At 36.8% G+C, this 22,529-nt stretch overlaps 1 protein-coding gene across 3 annotated transcripts in view; it reads right to left on the bottom strand.

Annotated features, from left to right (window-relative positions):
• The window catches only part of LOC131672486 (mitochondrial proton/calcium exchanger protein), a 581,097-nt gene that overhangs the window by 412,086 nt on the left and 146,482 nt on the right, over positions 1-22,529 (bottom strand). For all 3 annotated transcript variants that reach the window (XM_058949751.1, XM_058949759.1, XM_058949742.1), the window contains exons 3-4: positions 19,539-19,709; positions 19,152-19,466 (exon numbers count right to left, since the gene is read on the bottom strand). In XM_058949751.1, coding sequence (XP_058805734.1) covers positions 19,152-19,466; positions 19,539-19,709 — 486 coding nt within the window. The remainder of the gene's footprint in view (positions 1-19,151; positions 19,467-19,538; positions 19,710-22,529) is intronic.

Raw genomic sequence — 22,529 nt, 5'->3', positions numbered from 1 at the left:
TCAGCGAAATTTGTTCCGAAATTGCTCAATTTCGACCAAAAGAAACGTCGCATGAGCATCGCCCAAGAGCTACTGAATGACGTCAACGATGATCCAGATTTACTCAACAGGGTTATAACGGGTGACGAAACATGGGTATACGGTTATGACGTCGAGACTAAGACTCAATCGTCCCAGTGGAGGCATTCTGGATCACCAAGACCAAAAAAAGCACGCCGAGTTCGATCAAATGTAAAGGTTTTGCTTACAGTTTTCTTTGACTGCAGGGGCGTGGTGTATCATGAGTTCTTGCCACAGGGTAGAACAGTAAATAAAGAATATTACCTGCAAGTTATGCGCAATTTGCGCGAAGCAATCCGCCAGAAACGTCCGAATTTGTGGAAAAATAAAAATTGGCTTTTGCACCATGATAACGCCCCTGCTCACACATCGTTGCTTGTGTGCGAATTTTTGGCTAAAACCAACACAGTAACGATGCCACAGGCACCGTATTCCCCAGATCTGGCCCCCTGTGACTTCTTCTTGTTCCCAAAACTGAAGAGGCCCGTGAAAGGACGGCGTTTTGCCACGATTGAGGAGATAAAGACGGCATCGAAGGATGAACTAAACAAGATCACAAAAAATGATTTTTTGAAATGCTTTGAGGATTGGAAAAAGCGTTGGCACAAGTGCATTATATTCGAGGGGGATTACTTTGAAGGAGATAAAATAAAAATTGTTGAATAAATAAATATTTTTTGAGAAAAATAAAAATTCACCTTACTTTTTGATCACACCTCGTATAACGTTTAAGTTAAAATTTGCTAAATAAATTCCTTTAATATTAGTAATATTCCTTAGTAATACTTATAAGTCATATTTGTATTGTATTATCTATAATCATTCACATCACATTCATTCATCACAATCATTCGAGAGCTTATTTTTTTAAATTTTAGTGTATTTTAAAAAAATAAAGACTTGTGCATACTTGCAGTATTATTAGTATTCTTACATCACACTTACATCACACTTTAATATTTTAAAATGGAATCTCTTACTCTACCCCACTTAAACTTATGTGACGTATTGTTCAAAGTCGATAAAATTGAACAAAATGTTGATTGCTTAATCAGTTATCTTGATACGATTTATCCTGACTTAGACGAAAAACAGTATCGCGCGTGAAAAAAAAAAACTTAGTATTATTTTGCTGCGCATCTTCAAAATGAAATTATCTTCTGCATTTTACAAAGAAAATAAATTTAGAAATAAAAATTGCCAGTGGTTATCAGAAAATGTTATTATTGATTTTAAAGAGGATACCCCAAGTGGTAGCAGACCATCATTAGATAATTACGAAGGTAGTTCTAAATCTACTAAGCGCAGAAAAATACTACTTCTGTCTGAAAGTTATTCAGAAAAAGAAATAAAACAGGCTTTTTATAAAAACTTAAGAGATTCTGGAAAGAAACATTTGATACGTGTTATCGAATGCCTTTTAAACAATGAAGAATGCAACTTACTTACATTTACCGAAACTGAATCATTAGCTCTTATTGAGGATACAAAGTTATCTCGGTGGCAGTATGATACGATTCGAAAACGATCTAAAGAAAAGAATGCAGATATTTTTATACCTTATAAAAAGCTTGCAGAAGCAAAAGCAGAATGCTATCCTGTACCTTCAAGTATATTAATAACAGAGAAACATGTTTCCATTGATTTGCAAGCTTTATTAGATCATACATGTAAGCGGTTACTACAAATACCTACTGTTATTTCTCTCATACCTAAAAATGTAACTGAAGTATCTCTTATAATGACTTGTAAATGGAGATGTGATGGTGCCTCTGATCAGAGTGAATACAAACAAAAATTTACTGATGGCACTACATCAGATAGTAGTATTTTTATGATCTCTATGGTACCGCTTACATTAGAAGACAATATACCAAATTTAAGAAAAAAAATTTGGTCTAATCCTCAATCTGGCTCGACTAGATATTACCGAGTTATCAGTTTCGAATATATCAAAGAAACACCAGAGAACACTCGTGATACGAGTAAAGTAGCTCGAATAAAATCTGAAATCAACGCTCTATCACCAACGTCACTAGAGATTGCTGGTATAAAAATTCATGTAAAGCACTCGCTGCATCTAACTATGATAGATGGAAAAGTCGTACAGACATGACCAGATACACCTTCATCCGCCTCTGGTGTAATATGTAAAGCAACACCATCACAAATGAATAATTTGAATGAGTTATCTAAACATAACCGAGATACTTGATAATTTTAAATATGGCTTATCAAGTTTGCATGCATGGATACGATTTATGGAATGTATTCTTCATATAGCATATAGATTAGATTTCTGCAAGTGGGCTGCAAAATCGATTGAAGAAAAAGAACAAATGAAATTAGCTAAAACTAGGATCCAAAAAATGTTTAAAGATAAAACAGGTTCACTTATAGATTACCCAAAACAAGCGACAGGATCTTCCAATGACGGTAATACTGCCAGAAGATTTTTTCGTGATCCTGACTTGGCATCCCAAATAACAGGTGTCGATAAACAATTAATCGTCAGATTTGGATTCATATTACAAACTATTGCATGTGGTATAAAAATTGACACCATGAAATTCAAGTTTTATGCAAAAGAAACTTTACAATTATATATAAATTTATATAATTGGTACTATATGCCAGCATCTGTGCATAAGATACTTTATCATGGAGATAAAATCATTGACCATTTTGCACTAATTCCAATAGGTTTATTATCTGAAGAATCTCAGGAATCTCGAAACAAGGACGTGAAGCATTACCGAAAGTTCAATACAAGAAAGTGTAGTAGAAACGCTACTAATACCGATTTGATTCATAAATTACTTATTTCATCTAATCCATAGATCTCTAGTTTGAGATACAAAATGAAAAACACTAAACTTGAAATAGATAAGGCTGCAAAAAATATGTTAATATTGGAATAATGGTAAATTATGATTACAAGAAGAACCTTTTTAGTTTTAATCAAGCACCCCAAACAGTGAGAGGCAAGGGGACTCACTTTAATCAAGCACCCCAAAGGAAACAGTCCTTACTACGTCTACGTCGTTGTTTCTGGGTAGCGTTAAAAGTAAGATTAGCTCATTTAAAGTAACAGCTTCTGAGCACTTGTGAAAAATGAAATTTTAAAGTACAATTTCAGACTTAAAATTTCTCGCTCTTTTCGAATTCGGTGTCAAAATAGAGGTTTTCTATTAAAAAATTCTAACCTTCAAATGACCTTGAAAATAATTCTAAAGTCAAATATATTTGCACAGATAGATGACTCTGATTATCCTAAATTTATTTTGCCTAAAACATGTTCTGGAACCATGCTTAGGAACGGATATGAAGTGGACATATATATGTTCGACTATATAGCTAAGGGGTTATGGATTTAGGGTTTAGAATTCATGGTTTCAGGGCTTAAGGTTTATGATTTACAAAAATAACGATTTGTAGATCTCTGACGAATTGAATTACCAATAATCTCGTTCAAGAAATTTTTAATTCCATCAAATATTGTTTCATCTAGGTGGTTTTGAATCAACCCGCCTCTATAGCTCCAATGTGCGCTGGACTGGGGTAGTAAGAACACAAACGAGAGGAGAAGTAAAATACTACAGGCAATAGCGGGTCTTGAGGTAGAGCTTCTCAATACAGGAGAGATAACAATGTAAATGAGAAGGGAAGACATCAATCATCGACTTAACACTTGTCAGCATCGGTCTCCTGAGACAGGTGAGCAACTGGATAGTGAATGATATACGAGGTGTGATCAAAAAGTAAGGTGAATTTTTATTTTTCTCAAAAAATATTTATTTATTCATCAATTTTTATTTTATCTCCTTCAAAGTAATCCCCCTCGGATATAATGCACTTGTGCCAACGCTTTTTCCAATCCTCAAAGCATTTCAAAAAATCATTTTTTGTGATCTTGTTTAGTTCATCCTTCGATGCCGTCTTTATCTCCTCAATCGTGGCAAAACGCCGTCCTTTCACGGGCCTCTTCAGTTTTGGGAACAAGAAGAAGTCACAGGGGGCCAGACATGGGGAATACGGTGCCTGTGGCATCGTTACTGTGTTGGTTTTAGCCAAAAATTCGCACACAAGCAACGATGTGTGAGCAGGGGCTTTATCATGGTGCAAAAGCCAATTTTTATTTTTCCACAAATTCGGACGTTTCTGGTGGATTGGTTCGCGCAAATTGCGCATAACTTGCAGGTAATATTCCTTATTTACTGTTCTACCCTGTGGCAAGAACTCATGATGCACCACGCCCCTGCAGTCAAAGAAAACTGTAAGTAAAACCTTTACATTTGATCGAACTCGGCGTGCTTTTTTTGGTCTTGGTGATCCAGAATGCCTCCACTGGGACGATTGAGTCATAGTCTCGACGTCATAACCGTATACCCATGTTTCGTCACCTGTTATAACCCTGTTGAGTAAATCTGGATCATCGTTGACGTCATTCAGTATCTCTTGGGCGATGCTCATGCGACGTTTCTTTTGGTCGAAATTGAGCAATTTCGGAACAAATTTCGCTGACACACGTCTCATTTCTAAAACACTCGTCAAAATTGATTGGCACGAACCAAATGAGATGCCAATATCATCAGCAATTTCTCTAATGGTAATTCGACGATTTCCCAACACTATTTTCTTCACTTCTTCAACATTCTCATCAGTTGTTGATGTGCTAGGGCGTCCAGAACGAGGTTCGTTGTCGGTGTCTTCTCGGCCTTCTTGGAAGAGTTTATACCACTTGTAAACATTTTTTTGGCTTAAAGTAGACTCACCGTATGCCACTTTCAGCATTTCAAGTGTTTTGGAACATTTGATTCCATTTTTCACACAAAATTTAATGCAAACTCTTTGATCCATGTTTTTAGACAGCAGCAAATCGTGGAGCACGCAAAACACTTCTAACCTTGATGCCTCTCACAAACAAACCAAACATACTACAAAGCTGAAATTTGGAACGTATGTTCTAGACGAGTGTACCAACATTTTATAAATAAAAAAGTCGAAGATTGAACGGACGTAGCCCGCTAAATTTCAAAATTCACCTTACTTTTTGATCACACCTCGTATTTAACCGAAGCGACCATCGGCTAATTTCCTGGGAGATTGGAAGAGGTAAACCTTCTATAATGAAGATAAGTTCCCGAGGATGGAAGGTGAGGCACTTCGACTAGGAACAGCTCCCCTAGATACAAGCCAAATCATCTGTATCAATGCAGAAGAAGAAGCAGAAGAGGTCATAAAGAGTCACGACTGCTTGTGACGCAACGGTGGCCCGGAAAAGCAGTATCAACCGACTCCCATCGGTGTACTGGTGAAATGACAACATTGCAGAGTTCCGGAAAAAATGTATCATAATAAGGCGGGCAGTTACGAGAAGCCGTAAAAAAGGCAAGAACTGGAAGAAATTCCAAGAAGAGTGCAAGAAATTATGACTGAGATATGTCAAGGCCATAGAAACCAACAAAAAGCAATGCTTCTGCGAGCTACAAGAAGTAGTTGAATGAGACCCATGAGGAAAACCTTACAAAGTAGTGGTAAAACGGCTTAAAAAGCCAGAAACGAAGCCGCTAACTTGTCCAGTGTTGCTGGAAAAAGTGGTTGAGACACTGTTTCCTCAGCAACCTGGGCACGAATTCTAGGTGGACGTGAATGCCGAACAGGAGATTCTACCTATTACAATGGATGAACTGATGAGGGCCTGCAAAAAAGTAGGAAACTCCAAGGCCCCAGGCTTGGATGGTATCCCGAATATATCACTGATGTGGCTATCAAAACTGACCCGAACAAATTCTTAAACATGTATTCTAGGTGTCCACGGGAGGGAACTCTTTCAAACAAGTGGAAGAAGCAGCGGCTGGTACTTCTTCTCAAAGGGAAGAAACCAGCGGACGAACCGTCATCATATCGCTCGCTTTGTATGCTTCACACAGCAGAAAAGATACTAGAGCGTATAGTTCATGGAAGGATCGAGATGATATCGGAGAAATACCTATCGGGTAACCAATACGGTTTCCGAAAAGGCCGTTCGACATCCGAAGTTATCGAGAGGGTAATCAATATCGCTAGGTCGACTATTTCTGACAAGAGGTGGAAGGGTGAAGACATGAAGTACTGTCTTAATGCTGCTCTGGACATCAAGAACACATTCAACATGGCAAGATAGAATCGCATAATGGAAGCGCTAGAGAGTCTGAACGTACCAGGGTACCTGCGAAAGGTGGTGGCTAGCTATTTAATGAACAGGATTCTGAAGCACGACACGGATGAGGGTACTAAGGAGTACCGAGTGATAGGAGGAGTACCATAGAGCACAGTTCTGGGACCGCTCCTGTGGATCATATTGTATGATGGCTTGCTACGGCAGACACTACCGAGGGCAGTAACACCAGTGGCGTCCACTGATGACATTGCCCTGGTTATCGTTGGAAAATACAGAGAGGATTTGGTAAACCTCTTTGGTGTGGCTTTCGGAAGGTACCAGGAATACTTGGGATATTTGGGACTAGAATTAGCACAACATAAGATTGTGTCAGTCCTAATAACAGGTACGTAGATGATTGAGATGGTCACTCTACGAGCCGGTAGACACCAGATCATCTCCAAAGCGTTCATTAGATATCTGAGAGTAATGATAGATGTTCGACTGAACTTCAAGCAGAAATGGAGACGGTAGTAGCAAAGGCATTGATAACTGAAAGAAGGCTAGCGAGACTAATGCCAAACATAGGAGGTCCCAAGCAAATTAGAAGAGCACAGCTGACGTCGGTGATCACACCGATCATCACGTATGGTATCACATTATGGTTAAAAGCGTTAAAGATAAAGGAAACTCGTAGAAAGGTAGACTCAGTCTACAGAAACAGCACTTCGGACGATCTCCAAAGAAGCGGCAGAAGTTGTCGCTGGGCTACTGCCTTTGATGGAGTTAACTGAAGAGAGAAGACGCATTTATCACCGAAGGGAGAAAGGTACCGAAGCATACCGAACAAGAAGAAAGAGAGGAAAAGAAGCATCGACCGTTGGCAAGTCGCCTGGGATGGGACAGAATAAGGTAGGTGGATCTATCGCTGTATCCCGAGTATTGAGAAGTGGTTATACCCGGTAACAGGCACTACTCCGGAGTAGTGACACTGGACATGCAGAATGCGTTCAACTCTGCAAGATGGGACCGCATCATGGAAGCTCTCGAAGAGTTCGGCACCCCAAAGTATCTGCAGAAGTTTGTAGCTAGCTACTTCAAGGACAGAATCTTGCAGTACGACACTGACGATGGATTGAAGATCTACATAGTCACTGATGGAGTGCCATAAGGTTCAATACTGAGACCCCTATTGTAGATCATAATGTACAACGGCCTACTGAAATTGAGAATCCGAAGGATGGTAACGCCCGTCGCGTTTGCGGATGATGTCGCCCTAGTAATTGTGGGCAAGTATCTCGAGGATATCAAGAACCTATTCAATCAGACATTCAGTAAATATGCTTCTTGAATGGACGAATCAGGACTTAAGAAGGCCAAACATTAGAAAGAGGTAACGCTTATAACCAGCAGAAAGGTACGTAAAACAGTGACACTGCAAGTTAGGGAACACGAAGTAGGGTCACAACCTTCCATACGTTACCTCGGTATAATGATCGATACGCGCCTCAGTTTCAGTGAGTAAGTCGAGCACGCGAGTAGTAAAGCATCTGCAGTCGTGGGAGCGCTATCTAGCATCATACCAAATATAGGCGGACCCAAACCGAGACGCTGGGCCCTCTTAACGTCAGAAGTGACATCAATACTGTCCTATGGTATCATCACCTAGGCCAGTGCGCTAAAGAGACAGGAGTACCAAAGGAAAATATACCCAGAGGGTCGGCAACTGGCACTAAGGATTACTAGTGCATTCAAAACCGTCTCCAGAGATGCGGTTCATGTCGTATAAGAGCTACTGCTAATGGAAATCTTGGCTGTAAGAAAATGTACCAGCGCCGTAGCCGAAAAGAACTGGTCACAGATGACTGCAAGAAAAGAGAAAGGTAGAAAAGCCTTCAACGTTGGCAGATGAAGTGGGATATTTCCGAAAAGGGCAGATGGTCTCACCAGCTCATCCCGCAGATAGCGGAATGAGTCAACCGCCAACACGGAGATCCCAACTACTACCTGACACAGATGCTCATTGGAAAAAGGTGCTTTCGACAATACCTATAAAAGTATCAGTATGAGGAGTCACCAGAATGAACAAGATGTGAAGGAATAGAGGAGGACGCGAGGCATGTGTTCTTCACATGTCTAAGATTTTACGGACAAAGACAAAAGCTAGAAAGCACACTTAACGAGGCGATTTCGCCAGAAAATTTGGTGCAACAGAGGCTTGCTTTCCAGAAAGTATGGAATGCTACAACTGACTTCGCTAAGGAAGTCATCGAAATCCTCCAAAAGGAAGAAAAGAAAAGGAAAGAGATGTGTATGAGAAGTGCGAGGTGCCAGTCAATGGAACAGCTAGCTCCCTACACTGATGCAGATGAGAATTACGGTTTGAGCGCGAGAGTAGCAACACGCGACGATATTGCATCATGGACAAACAAAAGATTAATGGTATAATAAAAGCAAAACAGTAGTAAGAAAGTGAACAGTAGAAAGAGGAAAGAAAAAGAGACTCAAGGAAATAAGTAAAAAGTAAGATAAGTAGATATCGAAAGCGAAAAAGACAGAACAAAGTTTTTGAAGTTAGGTACAACAACGAGCTATAGAGGCACCATAGAGGTTAATAATGCACATGGCATGAACCAAAAGACATCGACAAAAACAGGAGTTACAAGAAGCGTAATAAAGAACAAAACACTTGATAATTTCGTAATCCCGTCGAAAGTAGAAACAGAAACAGAAAAAATATTGCTACAAGTAATTAAAGAACTAAGTATAAACATGGATACGAAATTGAAAAAAGTAGAAAGCAGCGTGGAGAAAAAGCACATGAAAGAGTTAAAAGAAGAAATGAAAGAAAAATGGAAAACTAAAGAAGAAGAATGGGGAAAAGAAAAAGAAAACTGACAAGAAGAAAAAGAAGGTTTGAGTACAAAGATAATGAAAATAGAACGGGAAAGAGAGAGGAAAGAGAAAACGCAACATCGTGATAAAAGGTGAGAAATTTGGAGATGACAACCTAGAAAAAGAAATCGAAGAGTATATACAAACAAATATCGAGACAAAGGTAAAGGTAGAAAAAGCGTACCAGGTAAGAAATCCAAACATTACATTAAAAGGAAAGATAGTAGTAGCAAAATTAGAAAACTAGGAAATGGAAAAACAAATAATGACAAACAAAAAGAAGCTGAAAAGAGGTATATATAGATGATGATATGACAAAAAAAGAAAGAGAAATTCAAAGAGAAATAAGAAAAAAAGCAAAAGGTAGCAATACAAAGATCGGTTATATGAAAGTGAAAGTTAATGAGAAATGGTATAGATGGGATGAAGGAAGAGATGAACTACAAGAGATGAAAACAAGGAAAGATAAATAGGAAATAATTACAATAAAAGGGAAGCACAGGAGAGGAATGAAAATATGTTATTGGAATATTTGCGGGAATAATGAATAAAGATAGTGGAATATAGGAATATTTAAATAACTTTGGTATAATTTGTTTAACAGAAACTTAGATCGAAAAAAAAATATGGAGCACAATAAAAAATAAGAGTGTCAAACAAATAGCAATTGAAGTGTAACTATGCCACAAGAAAAAATAAAAAAGAACAATCAATGAGAGGAATCATTACAGGCATAAAAAACGAGATTACAGAAATAGATTACAATGAATCGAGTGAGAATACGGTAAGGAGGTGCATTCAATACAATAATAAGGTTTAGAAAATAGTTACTGTTTACAGTCAAGATGTCAATGACACAATAACAAAAATCACAGATAATATAGAAGACAGGAAAGAAGAACTATTAATGATAAGAGGAGACTGGAACGGAAGAACTGAGAATGAAGGTGGAATAATAGAAAAAGACAGTAATAGACAGGTTAAAAATCAAGCATGGATATACATAAACAGATATAGGGAAAGAAAGGAAAGACCAGATGCGAATATTGATATAGAAAAATGGAAAGATCACTTTATGAAATAACTAAATGGAGCAGAAGAAAAAATAACATTGAACTATGAAAAGAATGACGAAGAAAACGAAATCAACGATATAAGCAAAAAAGAAATAATAACACAAATTAGAAAACTGAAAAGAAAAAAAGCACCAGGAGAGGATAAGCTGGAAAATGAAGTATAGAAATATATGCCAAACTCAATTGGACATACACTATGGAAAATATTAAGAAAAATATGGAAAGAGGGGGGAATGCCAGAGGAGTGGAGAAAAAGAGTAATCAGCCCAATATACAAGAAAAAAAAAAGTGATATAAAAAACTACAGAAGAGTAACTTTATCAAGCACGGCATATAAAATATACGCAGGGATTCTGAATGAGAGACTAATTAAAGAAGTAGAAGAAAAATTAGATGAAGGGCAATTTGGATTCAGGAGAGGAAGAGGAGTTATGGATGCGGTGTACGTTTTGAACCATACAATAGACCAGAAGCTCAGCGGACAAAAAGGCAAAGTATTTGCATGCTTTACAGATTTTAAAGAAGCATTTGATAGGCTAGATAGGAAAGTTCTTGCAGAATGTTTAACTGATAAAGAAATAACAAACAGACTAAAAAATAGAATCATGGAAATTTATCGAGAAACAAGAACTTAGTAAAAATAAACGAAAAATTATCGTCGGAATTCTGGACTAAACAAGGTGTCTGGTAAAGGTACCCGATCAGTCTAACTCTGTTTAATATATGTATCTCAGGCCAAGAAGAATTCAAGAATGAAAAAAGGGAACAGAGGAGGAGTTGTAATAGGAAATATTGAGATATGGACTTTAAAATATGCAGATGGTATGGTGTTACTTACGGAAAATGAAAAGGATATGAATTACATGTAAAAAAGGTTTAAGAAATATATAGAAAGTATAAAAATGAGAATGAGCTCTGAAAAAGCAAAAATAATAGTCTTTGAAAAAAATCAACGATATAAGAAAAGAAGATAGGATTGGAGCAGAGAGGATATAGAAGAAGTGAGCAAAATAAAATAACTAGGATATATACTGCAGAAAAACGGAGGAGCCAAAAAACGCATGAATGAAAGGAGAAGAAAGACGGTAATAGTGATGAAAAATATATGGAGTATTGGAGATAGAATTTTCAAGAATAATTTTAATCAGAGTATAAGAATGTTCACAGCACTGGTAGAAAGTATAGCATTATTTGGAGCAGAGGTATGGGGGGTAGAAAAAAGATAAAAGATTTGATGGCATAGCAAGAAAACATATTAAATAGATATTAGGATTAGACAGAACAACGCCAAATTATATAGTGGCGGAAGAGAGTAAAATAGAAAATATGTTGATAAAAGCTTTAAGAAGGGCAATGCAATACGAAGAAAGGGCGAGAAAACCAAACAAAGAATTAGTAAATAATGTATAAAAGAGAGAGAAAGAGAAGGAGGCGTAGGTCAACAAGGAAAAGGGTGAAAATAAGAATAAAATGGTTAAAAGAAGAAGGAATGATAAAACAGAGACTAGATGAAATGAGAAAAAAGAAAGAAGATGTGACTGAGCAGATAATACGGAAAATAGAAAGAAAAGAAGCATAAAAAAGATTAAAAAATTGAAGAATCAACGTACAATTGATATTAGAAAGAAATATTAGAGGATAGGAATAAACCAAAATATTTAGATATTAAGATGAAAGGTAAGGAAAGAAAGCTAATAGCAAAATACAGATGTGGCAACGAATTCAAGGCAAAGGATTACTGGAAAAACAATTAATAGAAAATGTGCAGAATATGCGAAAAAGAAGTACAAACAATGATACACGTAACCAAAGAATTAGAAAAAACAATGAAACAAGAAGAAATTAAATTCCTATTAGGGAAAATCGGACAAGGAGTGGAGAAACTAAAGGAGATACAAACAACAAAGATAGAAGCGAGAACAGAAGCATTAGAAAAGGAGAAGGACAGCAATGAAGACTGAATTGTTATTAGTTACAGAAGTAGTGAAATTGAATAGTGGAGAAAACATGAAAACAAAGACATTAGAGATTAAAATAGGTCAATGTAGAGTCATAGTTAAGAAATATTTATATGTTTATAAAGCGGGAAAAAATTCTTGAAATGGTAATTTATATAATTGAAACAATATTTAAAATATTTATAAATGTAGTCATAATGGATATTATAGATGTGTTATTATAGAATAAGCAAAATTAATGTAAAAAAATGTATAATCGGAAGCCGTCCAAAACTGAAAGGTAAGGACTAATATAAATACAATACAATACAATACACTGATGCAGAGGAAAGTAAGTTATTGGGTTAAGATCGGTTCCCTCCATTCGATGCAGAGGAATGTAGGCTTTGGGGGTGAGAGACTTTCCATAGAATAATAAGGTGCCAGCCTTCTAAAATGTTCTCCTTCCTTGGCAGATCAGCGAAGGACACTAGGTCGAGGTCAGACTTCCTCACCCGATACAAAGGAACGTAAGTGTCGAGAGCGAGGCTACCCAGAGGATGACCGAACGATGTTGTAAGAAGAAGACGACAACAGTCCTTAAAGAAGAGACCAGCCCGTCCTGAACCTCCAACCAAATAGCAGCGATTAGAGGACGTAGAGAAGGAAAAAGAAGATAGAACGAATCAGCTCGTGGTTCCCTCGTGAAGTAATACCTAACGACGATTCCACAGGGAATAAAAGACTACAGAAGATAAAGATAAAGAGGCTGGAGTTTAATGGATAGGGGTTCTACTTTGAGAAAGTAGGATCAGGCCTATCCATCTGACCAGACAAGTCCCCTCAACAACTTGGCGAGTCCAACGGGAAACTCAGCAGGGCTCCTATCGTGGTACGTAAAACTCATTCTCCATCTCTTTGGAAAAAAAACATCAACACACATACACCCACGCACGCTGACACACACGCGCACTCACACACACACGCGCACACACACATGCACACACACATATACACACGCAATTATTTCACAAAAAATATGCTACAAAACATAACAGGTTATATGTCTATAAATTTCTTTCTTTTACGATATATACTACTGTGGGCAAAAAGTAAGGTGAATTTTCAATTTAAACTTCGCGGGCTTAACATTTCGGGCTAGTTCTTTTTTTCTTGAGTTGGTAGAACTGCGAATGACATCTGGGACAAATTTCATGTCAATGTCATCATCAGTAATATATTTACGCTTGTGTTTACCAAACGACCAAGAGTGCATGTTTCGATTTTTACAATGTCTGATTTAATTGAGCAAAGAAGTGCCATCAAATTTTGTTTGCGGAATGAAATTTCGACTGCGGAAACGTTGAGGATGTTGCGGAAGGCCTTTGGTGACTCTACCATGTCGCAGAAAAATGTTTATAAGTGGTACAAAGACTTCAAAGAGGGTCGAGAACGTGTTGATGACTTGGAGCGCTCCGGACGACCATCGACGTCAACAGATGACCAACACGTCAATAAAGTGAAGGAATTAGTGCTCGAAAATCGTCGGTTGACTGTTAGAGACCTTACTGATATGATCGGAATATCAGAAGGATCTGTGAAAACAATTTTGAAAGACCATTTGGGCCTACGAAAAGTCAAATCTCGTTGCACCATCTCACACTGCACTCGTTCTTCGTGACCATTTCGCCAAAAATTCGACGCATATCGTTCCGCAACCACCGTATTCGCCTGATTTGGCTCCGTGTGACTTCTGGCTATTCCCAAAACTCAAGAGACCACTCCGGGGAACGCGTTTCGAGTCGATTGAGGAGATAAGAGCTGAATCGAAGAAGGCGCTGATGGCTATACCGGAAAGGGACTATTTGGCATGTTTCGAGGATTGGAAAAAACGTTGGCATAAGTGTATTTTATCGGGAGGGGATTACTTCGAAGGGGATGACATTGATGTAGAAGAATAAATAAAGATTTTTCATTTTACAAACAAATTCACCTTACTTTTTGCCCACAGTAGTATATACTATACTTCCTTGATCAACAATCAATCTTTAATAATAATAAATTATTATTTTCCTTTCGTTATTGAAAAATAGTATTTGCTTATTTTATTAAAATTACTTAACGTAGATGTTATCAAATTTATATGGAAGTCATCTTTTTAGGGCATTTTCACGACTTTTCTGCGATTATCCCACGATTTTCCCACGACTTATTTGAGGACTGTTTATTCTTTAATTATTAATTATACACGTTACCTTATTTCTTATACATCCATGTCCCAATCTGGATCATTGGGATCTTCTGATTCATTATCGTTATCTTTATAATCTTCCTTATCAAGCTCATCATGATTTGCATTTTCTGTAACCTCATCCCTATCCAGATCTGTTTCCATACATTATTGAAACTGCTCTCTTTCCACTGTAATACATTATCCAGCTCTTCGTAGCATGTGAAGCGTTACTCAATGGATTTCCTTCGGTTATGCGTTTTTTGTCAATTCTTCTACACATCGCGAGGACTCATCAGCTGTAGCGGATGCACCGTTATGGTAAATTTCTTCTCTGCACGTTTTACATACATAAAAATCCAAGGAATTATGATTTGGAGAACGCGTTGGCCATTTTACTGTATCTCCATGACCGATTCACTCAAGGTAAGACAGTAAAAAGTATCAGAATGAGCATTCTTTTCTTCACAAAAAAATAGATCAAATAAAGTAATTACCTCTTCAAAATAATCTCGTACAGCTTGAGCGAAATGTGCTTGAGCACCATTGTGCATGAAGATGATCTGTTCTTGCTCTTCTGGTTATAGTACATCATCCAGAAGATTTGATAGATCATGCTGAAGAAACTCAAGGTACATTTCAATCAGCATTCAAATTTCCCAGCAGACAGAATGAGCCCACAATCCAGTCCAGAATGACTCCAGTCCATACATTCACGGCATAACGATGTTACGAACAGTCTAATTTTATAATAAAAATATTAGAACTGAATATTAGAATAGAATTAGAATCTAATATTATTAGAATATTAGAATTCGTTGTACAAATAAAGATTTGAGTAATATTATAATTAAAACGTACCTTCACGCACTGCGAAGGGATTGTTATGAGCCCACTCATGCTCGTTGTGCTAGTTGAACATACCAATTCGCTTAAAGGTACATTCATCGGTTTATAGAATGCGACCCAAGATGTCAGGATCTTGCGAAGCTGCGTCCATTAACCACTGGCTATATCTCAGTCATTCTGGCCGATCACCGGATTCTATTGAAAATAAAGCATTTCTATAACTATTTAAAACTAAAACATGCTCAAAAAAGTCAATTTTGATATCACGTTAAAATTAATTTAATGCCATCATAAAAATAAAAATTTATAAACTTACCTAGTGCGTGTACTTGCAGAATATGAAAGGCATATTGATCGGCATTTTTCATAACGCATTGAACTATGTTATAAGGACACCTCCTACTTGTCGCCTCTCTAATTTGACGCGAAATCGATGACAGGATATCTGATGGGTTGGCGGCAAAGTTGCGACGATAGGCTCATGAAGGTAATCACGTTTTCGTGGTCAGACTCCATCGGGATTCCTGACTGTAACGCTACCTGTTTCTCTTAATGTGCATACGGCAGCTTTGATGGCCCAACCATTAGGATGGTGAGACGAATGACGATCAGCATATTTGTGAGCAGCAGTGTTAGCGTTGCTCTCATCCCAGCCCATACATAACACCACATTAGTGTACTCTTCCCTGGAATGAATAATTCACCTAGCTATTTTTTTTCCACATCGAAGAATACCGTGTCGAAACGACGTTTCTAAATATGGACGACTAACCCCATCAATATTTACTAACCAATGATTAGTAAGAAAAAGAATGTTACTACAATATTTGATCATTGGAAATTATCATTGTAAATGTAAATACTGTTTAATATTCAAGTCATTTTGTCGAAACAAAACTAGTAAATTCACATTATCTCGAATGAGATGCTTTGGAATTCAAGCGTACGATTGACAGAAATAGAAACTATCTATTTTTTTCTGTCTCCTTATAGAAGAATTCTCTCACGTTATCCTGCTTTTCAACGACTATATCGTTAAAAATCATGATGAAATTTGGATGAGGTTTATCTGGTGAAACAACTGTCTCATGCTCGCTGAATGCATGATACTATATACTATCAATCCGTTCTACTGAATCTTTTAAAAGTTTATAATTTGGTTGATTAAGAGACTTTGTATGAACATAAACTTTTTCAAATTTAAGTCCCACAGTTACTAGATCTGTAGAAAACTGCTCGTATACTGTCAGGTTGTAGTTTACCATGTTTTTTTCTTGTTTTTTCGTCTCCAACACATAATCAAAATTTATGACTTGCAACTCAAGCAGTTGCTTTTTAAAGTTCATATTGTTTATAAGTCACGCATCAAACAATGAATGAATCTACTAACTATAAAATACAGCTTATATATTTTTAATTTCATTAAAATTTTGTCTTCTAAAGAGGTATGGGCATTCGTCGTGAAAAAAAGACTGGTAGTGGCTTAGTCAATAAGACCCATCAATAACTTGCCATTCGAAGTTCATTTGTCTGGTTATCAGTATTACGGACCGGGAATTAAATTGAAAAAATGACTTGCTCGAGATGATCCTGGATAAAATCCGCTAGATGCTCCTTGTAAAGATCACAATATAGCTCATTTTCAGAATCGAGAGAATATTGACTCGAGAAATGAAGCCTATAAAATTCTAGCTAAACAGGCTTGGAGTGATAGATAGTAGTTTTGGTAAGATAGTTGCTCCGTTTGCTCTAGCCAACGCAATAAAAATTAAAAATAACCTTGGTGTGGGGGTTAAAAGTGCAAAACGACAAATGAAACGAGGTAAGCGACTCAAAAATCGTCAACAATGAGAAAAGAAGAATGTAAAAAGTAAAAATCTATCAATTTCAATGACAAAAAATTATTAACGCTGCCTCGAGAAATGTTGTGCCTAGTAGCAGATCACTCTTCGTTATTCGTTCGGCTATAAAAGGCACTAAAGAAGTTATGAGTTATGACTTGGAGGTTGTGATGTTCGTATCACTTATTATTTATTTTATAGTTCGTACTCTTGTGGTTTGTCGCGTTAATGAGTAAGAATTCGTTTCTTTCAATCTAATTCTAATTATTAATATGAAATAAAGCAATAAATAGTATATAAGTGAAATTTCAAGGAAAAGACAGACTTTAAGCTATTTACTTACAGTGTAAATTGTCCCATTAGCAGAGCTAAAGTCTTCCTGTTTTACAATATAATAAACAAATTAACTTTGCATAATAAAATTTAATATAATTTAATAATTAAACGCAATTAAAATTATTCTAATCTAAATCTATATTCTAAAATCTATATAAAAAATGCTTTGTTTCATCAAAATTACTCTTAATTAACATATTTTAATCAAATAACAAAAACTATTATACGATATCTATATCTATAAGTATGTGACGTCACGCTCCTTATATGGTCATGAAATTTGACTATGGTACTAAGACAATCAAATAATATCTGAGGTGGTGCCGTTTAATATACTAATTGATGTAAACAGATTAATGAGTTCAGCGGGTTGCAGTGATTCAGTGAGTTAAGAAAATAGCTCATAGATAGGACCGTCACAAGGTAGAAAAACAAATATGCCTCGCTTTCTACCTATTCCTAATAAAGTAAGTGGAGCTCTTCTTTTTGCTGCTTTAATCGACACTGGAGCTCTAGTTGGAGAAGTTGCTTCAATAGCAAAAGCCATTAACAGTGCTAAAACTGCTCAAAATGAATTTCAAGAGGCTCATGGACACAATAGAACTATTGATAATGATTTTTATTTTAAACCGCATCGTAAAGATTATGGTCTTCACCTCAAGCCATATGCAAGTGGAAAAGGTTTAAAAGAAAAAATAAAGCTCGAAGTAGTTTTATTCAATCGAGCATTAATCAAAACATTAAAAGTATGCTCAAATACTAAAAATTGCAAATTTTCGAGGTATTTTCATGAGTAATGCTCTACCAATCGATGGACCATAAAAGAATGGTATTATACTATTGATTTGTTTGGAAGTATAGCCCTTCCCGCCCCACCATCCTGATCGTCGGACCATCGAAACAACCTTATGAAGATTCAAAAAGAAATGGGCAGCATTGTGGTCAGAATTCCCGATGGAGCTCGACAATGAGAACGCGATCCTCTTGATGACCCTATAGTCCCAGCTTTCGAGCGGTCCTGTCGGTAACGTACGAATAGAATACTCTCGATTCTGCATTCTGTACATTTCAGCCACGCGTGTACTTACGTCACATGCAGCAATTACACGTGAATTTATTCATACTTATTGCAATTAATTTTTTTTAAAATTAATATTCATATTATTATAACACAAGTGTGTATGTGGATACGCACGTATCTGTACCCGTAAGAGATTACTTTGAGTGTAATAGCAATGCACGTGATTACATATGTATTTTGTACGTTATACCTATTACAACTACTCGTCTAGTTTAATTGACATTTTGTAAGTTGCAACGTATGTGAATAATTGAGTACACAAAAACTGCAAACATAATTGCAATAACTATACAGGTAATTGCACTTTTACATCTCAATCAATTTTTTAAAATTGATATTTATCTTATACATTCAAGTGTGTACGTGCATATGTGTCCATGTCATCAGTAATATTATCAATATAACAATCTACGTATCTTATAAAAAAACAAAACCAGAGTAAAACAAAGAAGAGATAAATATGGAAGGGTTCAGAGATCAACAAGCATCGCAATATGAAAACTCGACATCTTGTTATTGAGATAAAAATTTAGGAAGAACTTTCGCGATTGCCACAAGTGAATTTAATTAATGAATTAAATATACTGTCCACAACTAGGAAATACCATAACAATAGCACATGTAAAATTATTTATATTCAAAATTAATAGCAATGTAAATTGAGTAGTATTAAAGAACATTAAAGAATTAAATTAATAACTTACTCTATCGTCTGCTGCAAGACTTCTTAGTTTCATCCTTAATAAAAATCGTAAAAAGTTCGAAGTACCAAAAGTTTGCACATCCAAGACACGGCATAATGCAATTAGTTGTTGTCGAGAAAGAGAATCTAAAGTTATTTCATCTTCAAATAGCTTACTAAATTTCATAATTTCCTCATTTGTAGCTACTGTACCACTTGTTCTCATTTTATAAAAGAATTCAGCAAATTCTTTTGCTTTTTCAGATCTATGATTTGATGACTGAACAGCCATTTCATCCAGGGTTTTTTGTAAAAATTTTGCCATTTCAATTTTTACCTAAAATATGTTGATATTAATGATGAAATTATTATCAACTACTTGCAGATATATAATGAACTTTAAAAATACTTTTAGTGCTTGTTTCAACTTGTCTTCTTTTTCAGTTGCTGTTTGAAATGTGGATGGCAATAATCCAGGAAAAATTTTTATGGCTACGGGAAGTAGAAATTCCATAAATGGTACAATTATAAAGACTGAAAATGGAATGAGTCTAAACATATCACCCGTGGTTTTGACCAACTGAAAAATAAAAATATTTGTATACATAAATTTTGAAAAGATTATAGCATTTATGTCCATATCGGAAAAAACATAATGGATATTTTCTTCTTGAAACTAGAATTAAATTTCAATAGAATGTACAGAATATATATAACACTTTTTAGATGCTTCTTTTACATATCTAATGTAACAGATACAATAAACAAAAAAGAACAAATTGATTTATATGTCAGGATGATTTCAGTTCGATCTAAAGACTTTCTAATTTACATTAATTTCAAATTGTTTTTTGGTAACGCCTCAATTTAGTGTGACTAAAATAATGGACAGGAAATCGCGCATATTCTTTGTGTGGATCCTATCAGGAAACAGTATTTCTATATCTTATTCTCTCTGTATACATCAAACTACAGAGTTCCAAAAACTCAAACTTCGATCTTCCATATGGGGGCTCGATATCGTACCCACCGGAGCTCTTAATTAATTTATATTGTAACAAGGGAAGAATAAATAAATGATAATTTCCGTGGTCAATTATTGTTTTCTTTCACAAACTCCTACAGTATGAGGTTCACTTCGATCTGCAATGGAGAGATGAATTTGCTTAGCAAGTATTGAACGTTTTGTGCGCATCCGAAAAAGTGCGCGAAATTCCGATGCAAACGCTTGATTAAGTGCACTAGTTTTAATTCGGTCATGAAAAAAGTAAGGCTGGAGACGAATAAATATGAGAAAAATAATCCAGTAAATACCGCTCAGACAGTACACTTGCTATTTATTTCTCTTGGAATAAATACACAATACAATGTTTGGTTGAGAAATTTACACTCATTTGCAGTCACAAGAGCAAGAGAAAGAGAGAGAGAGAGAGAGAGAGAGAGAGAGAGAGAGAGAGACTGGTAGAGAGAGGTGGTGAGAGAAAGAGAGAGACGATGAGAGAAAGAGAGAGTTACTTAACCAGGTTAATCTCTGGACTGCCCTTAGAATAGTTTTGCGTTATGAGTACAAAATCTTGGATGGTTACAAAGATCATACCAATCGTCGCTGCAGCCTTCAAGTCCTTCTATTCTTCTTACTTCATAACAGGATACTTGCTGTTGGTGTCAACACTTTGCCAAATGAAAGCCACATACTCTTGGAATTTTTCTATCCCAATGACAAAAGGCAGAACTAATGCGTATTGCAAAGGAACAAAAGTGAAAAAGAGAAAAAAAAATATAGGCTTGAGAATTGAAATGCGCGCATATGTAGCTTCGATCTAAATACTGTCGATCTGTGCCAGTTCGCTTTCCTTCCGTGCGTCTCTCCTAATTGACTGCAAGCCTTCTCGTTGCTCCTTCGTGGTGCGGCTCTCTCCGATCCCGCATCACGGTTTTAACTTGACTAGTATGAAAAGATATAAGTTTGCTAAATATTTCCTGGGCAGAGATATCCAGGTGTATTAATTAAAATTGGTCACCCTATATAAGTTAACAGACCACTAAGAGCCGTCAAAACGTGATCTTGTCATGTCGATAGGCGATAGCGGCTTCGTAGATTACACAGGCCGACAAAATTTGACCAAACTCCAGAACCTGAGACCGGACCTAGTGTACCCGAAGTATTTTGTTGCGCTGAAAACGAATCCGAGCTCAGAATTTAGCCTATACGTCTGAGTTCCGAGATATTCTAACCTAAAAGTGCAAAAAATACCGTTTTTTGCTCATTTTGAGGTTACATAGCATCTTGAATAAATTTTTTTTTCCAAAACGAGGAAAAGCATCACAAAGGAGCACTCTTGTCCTTTGAAATCCATTTTTTAGATTCAAGATGGCTTTTTTTTTTATCGAGATATCATTGATTGAAGTTAAATATTTTCGCAGTTTTGTAACAACGTTGAAACAGCCTATGTAGCATATGTGAGGCTATAAGCCCAATTTATAAGTGATCGTATTCGATCGAAAAAATCTATATATGGGTTTTTGAGGTTGCTGTTAAAGAATATAAGGACAGATTTTGAAAATTCAAAACGGCGGATCCAATATGGCGGACCTAAAATTTTATAAGTGATCTCATTCGACCGAAAAAATGTGCACGTGGGTTTTCGGGGTTGCTGATTACGAACATATGGTCAGATTTTGAAAAATCAAAATGGCGTTTTTGGGTGTTTTGGTGTTTTTGGGTGTTTTTGGTGTTTTTGGGGTCACTGATCACGAATACGAAGTCAGATTTTGAAACTAAGGCAACCCTAAACCCTGTAACCTGCGAGGCTATAACCCCAAACCCTCTAACCCCAAGTTCCTTAACCCCCGAACCCTGTAACCTGCGAGGCTATAACCCCAAACCCTCTAACCCCAATTTTCTTAACCCCTGAACCCTGTACCCTGCGACCCAATAACCCCATGACGCTACACCCCCACTTACTCAACCCACAAACCCTGTACCCTGCGACCCAATAACCCCATGACGCTGCACCCCCACTTACTAACCCCACAAACTCTGTATCCTGCGACCGAATAACCCCAAGACGCTACACCCCCACTTACTCAACCCACAAACCCTGTACCCTGCGACTCAACAATCCATTGACGCTACCCACAAACCCTGTACCCTGAGACCCCATGACGCTACACCCCCACTTACTCAACCCACAAACCCTGTACCCTGCGACCCAATAACCCAATGACGCTACCCTCAATTACCTAACCCACAAACCCTGTACCCTGAGATCCAATAACCCCAATTACCTAACCCATAAACCCGGCGAGGCTATAACCCTATCCCGCTATATCTCAATTGCCTCACCCTTCATAATTTGTACCTCCCGAGGCAATAACCTTGGACAGCTACATCTTAACT

The sequence above is a fragment of the Phymastichus coffea genome, unplaced genomic scaffold, assembly GCF_024137745.1.
Source record: "Phymastichus coffea isolate CEN01 unplaced genomic scaffold, Cenicafe_Pcof_1.1 PCOF00012, whole genome shotgun sequence".
In the NCBI taxonomy this organism is placed as follows: domain Eukaryota; kingdom Metazoa; phylum Arthropoda; class Insecta; order Hymenoptera; family Eulophidae; genus Phymastichus; species Phymastichus coffea.
Note: the sequence above shows the minus strand (reverse complement) of the source record. Positions and strands in the feature narration are given on the sequence as shown.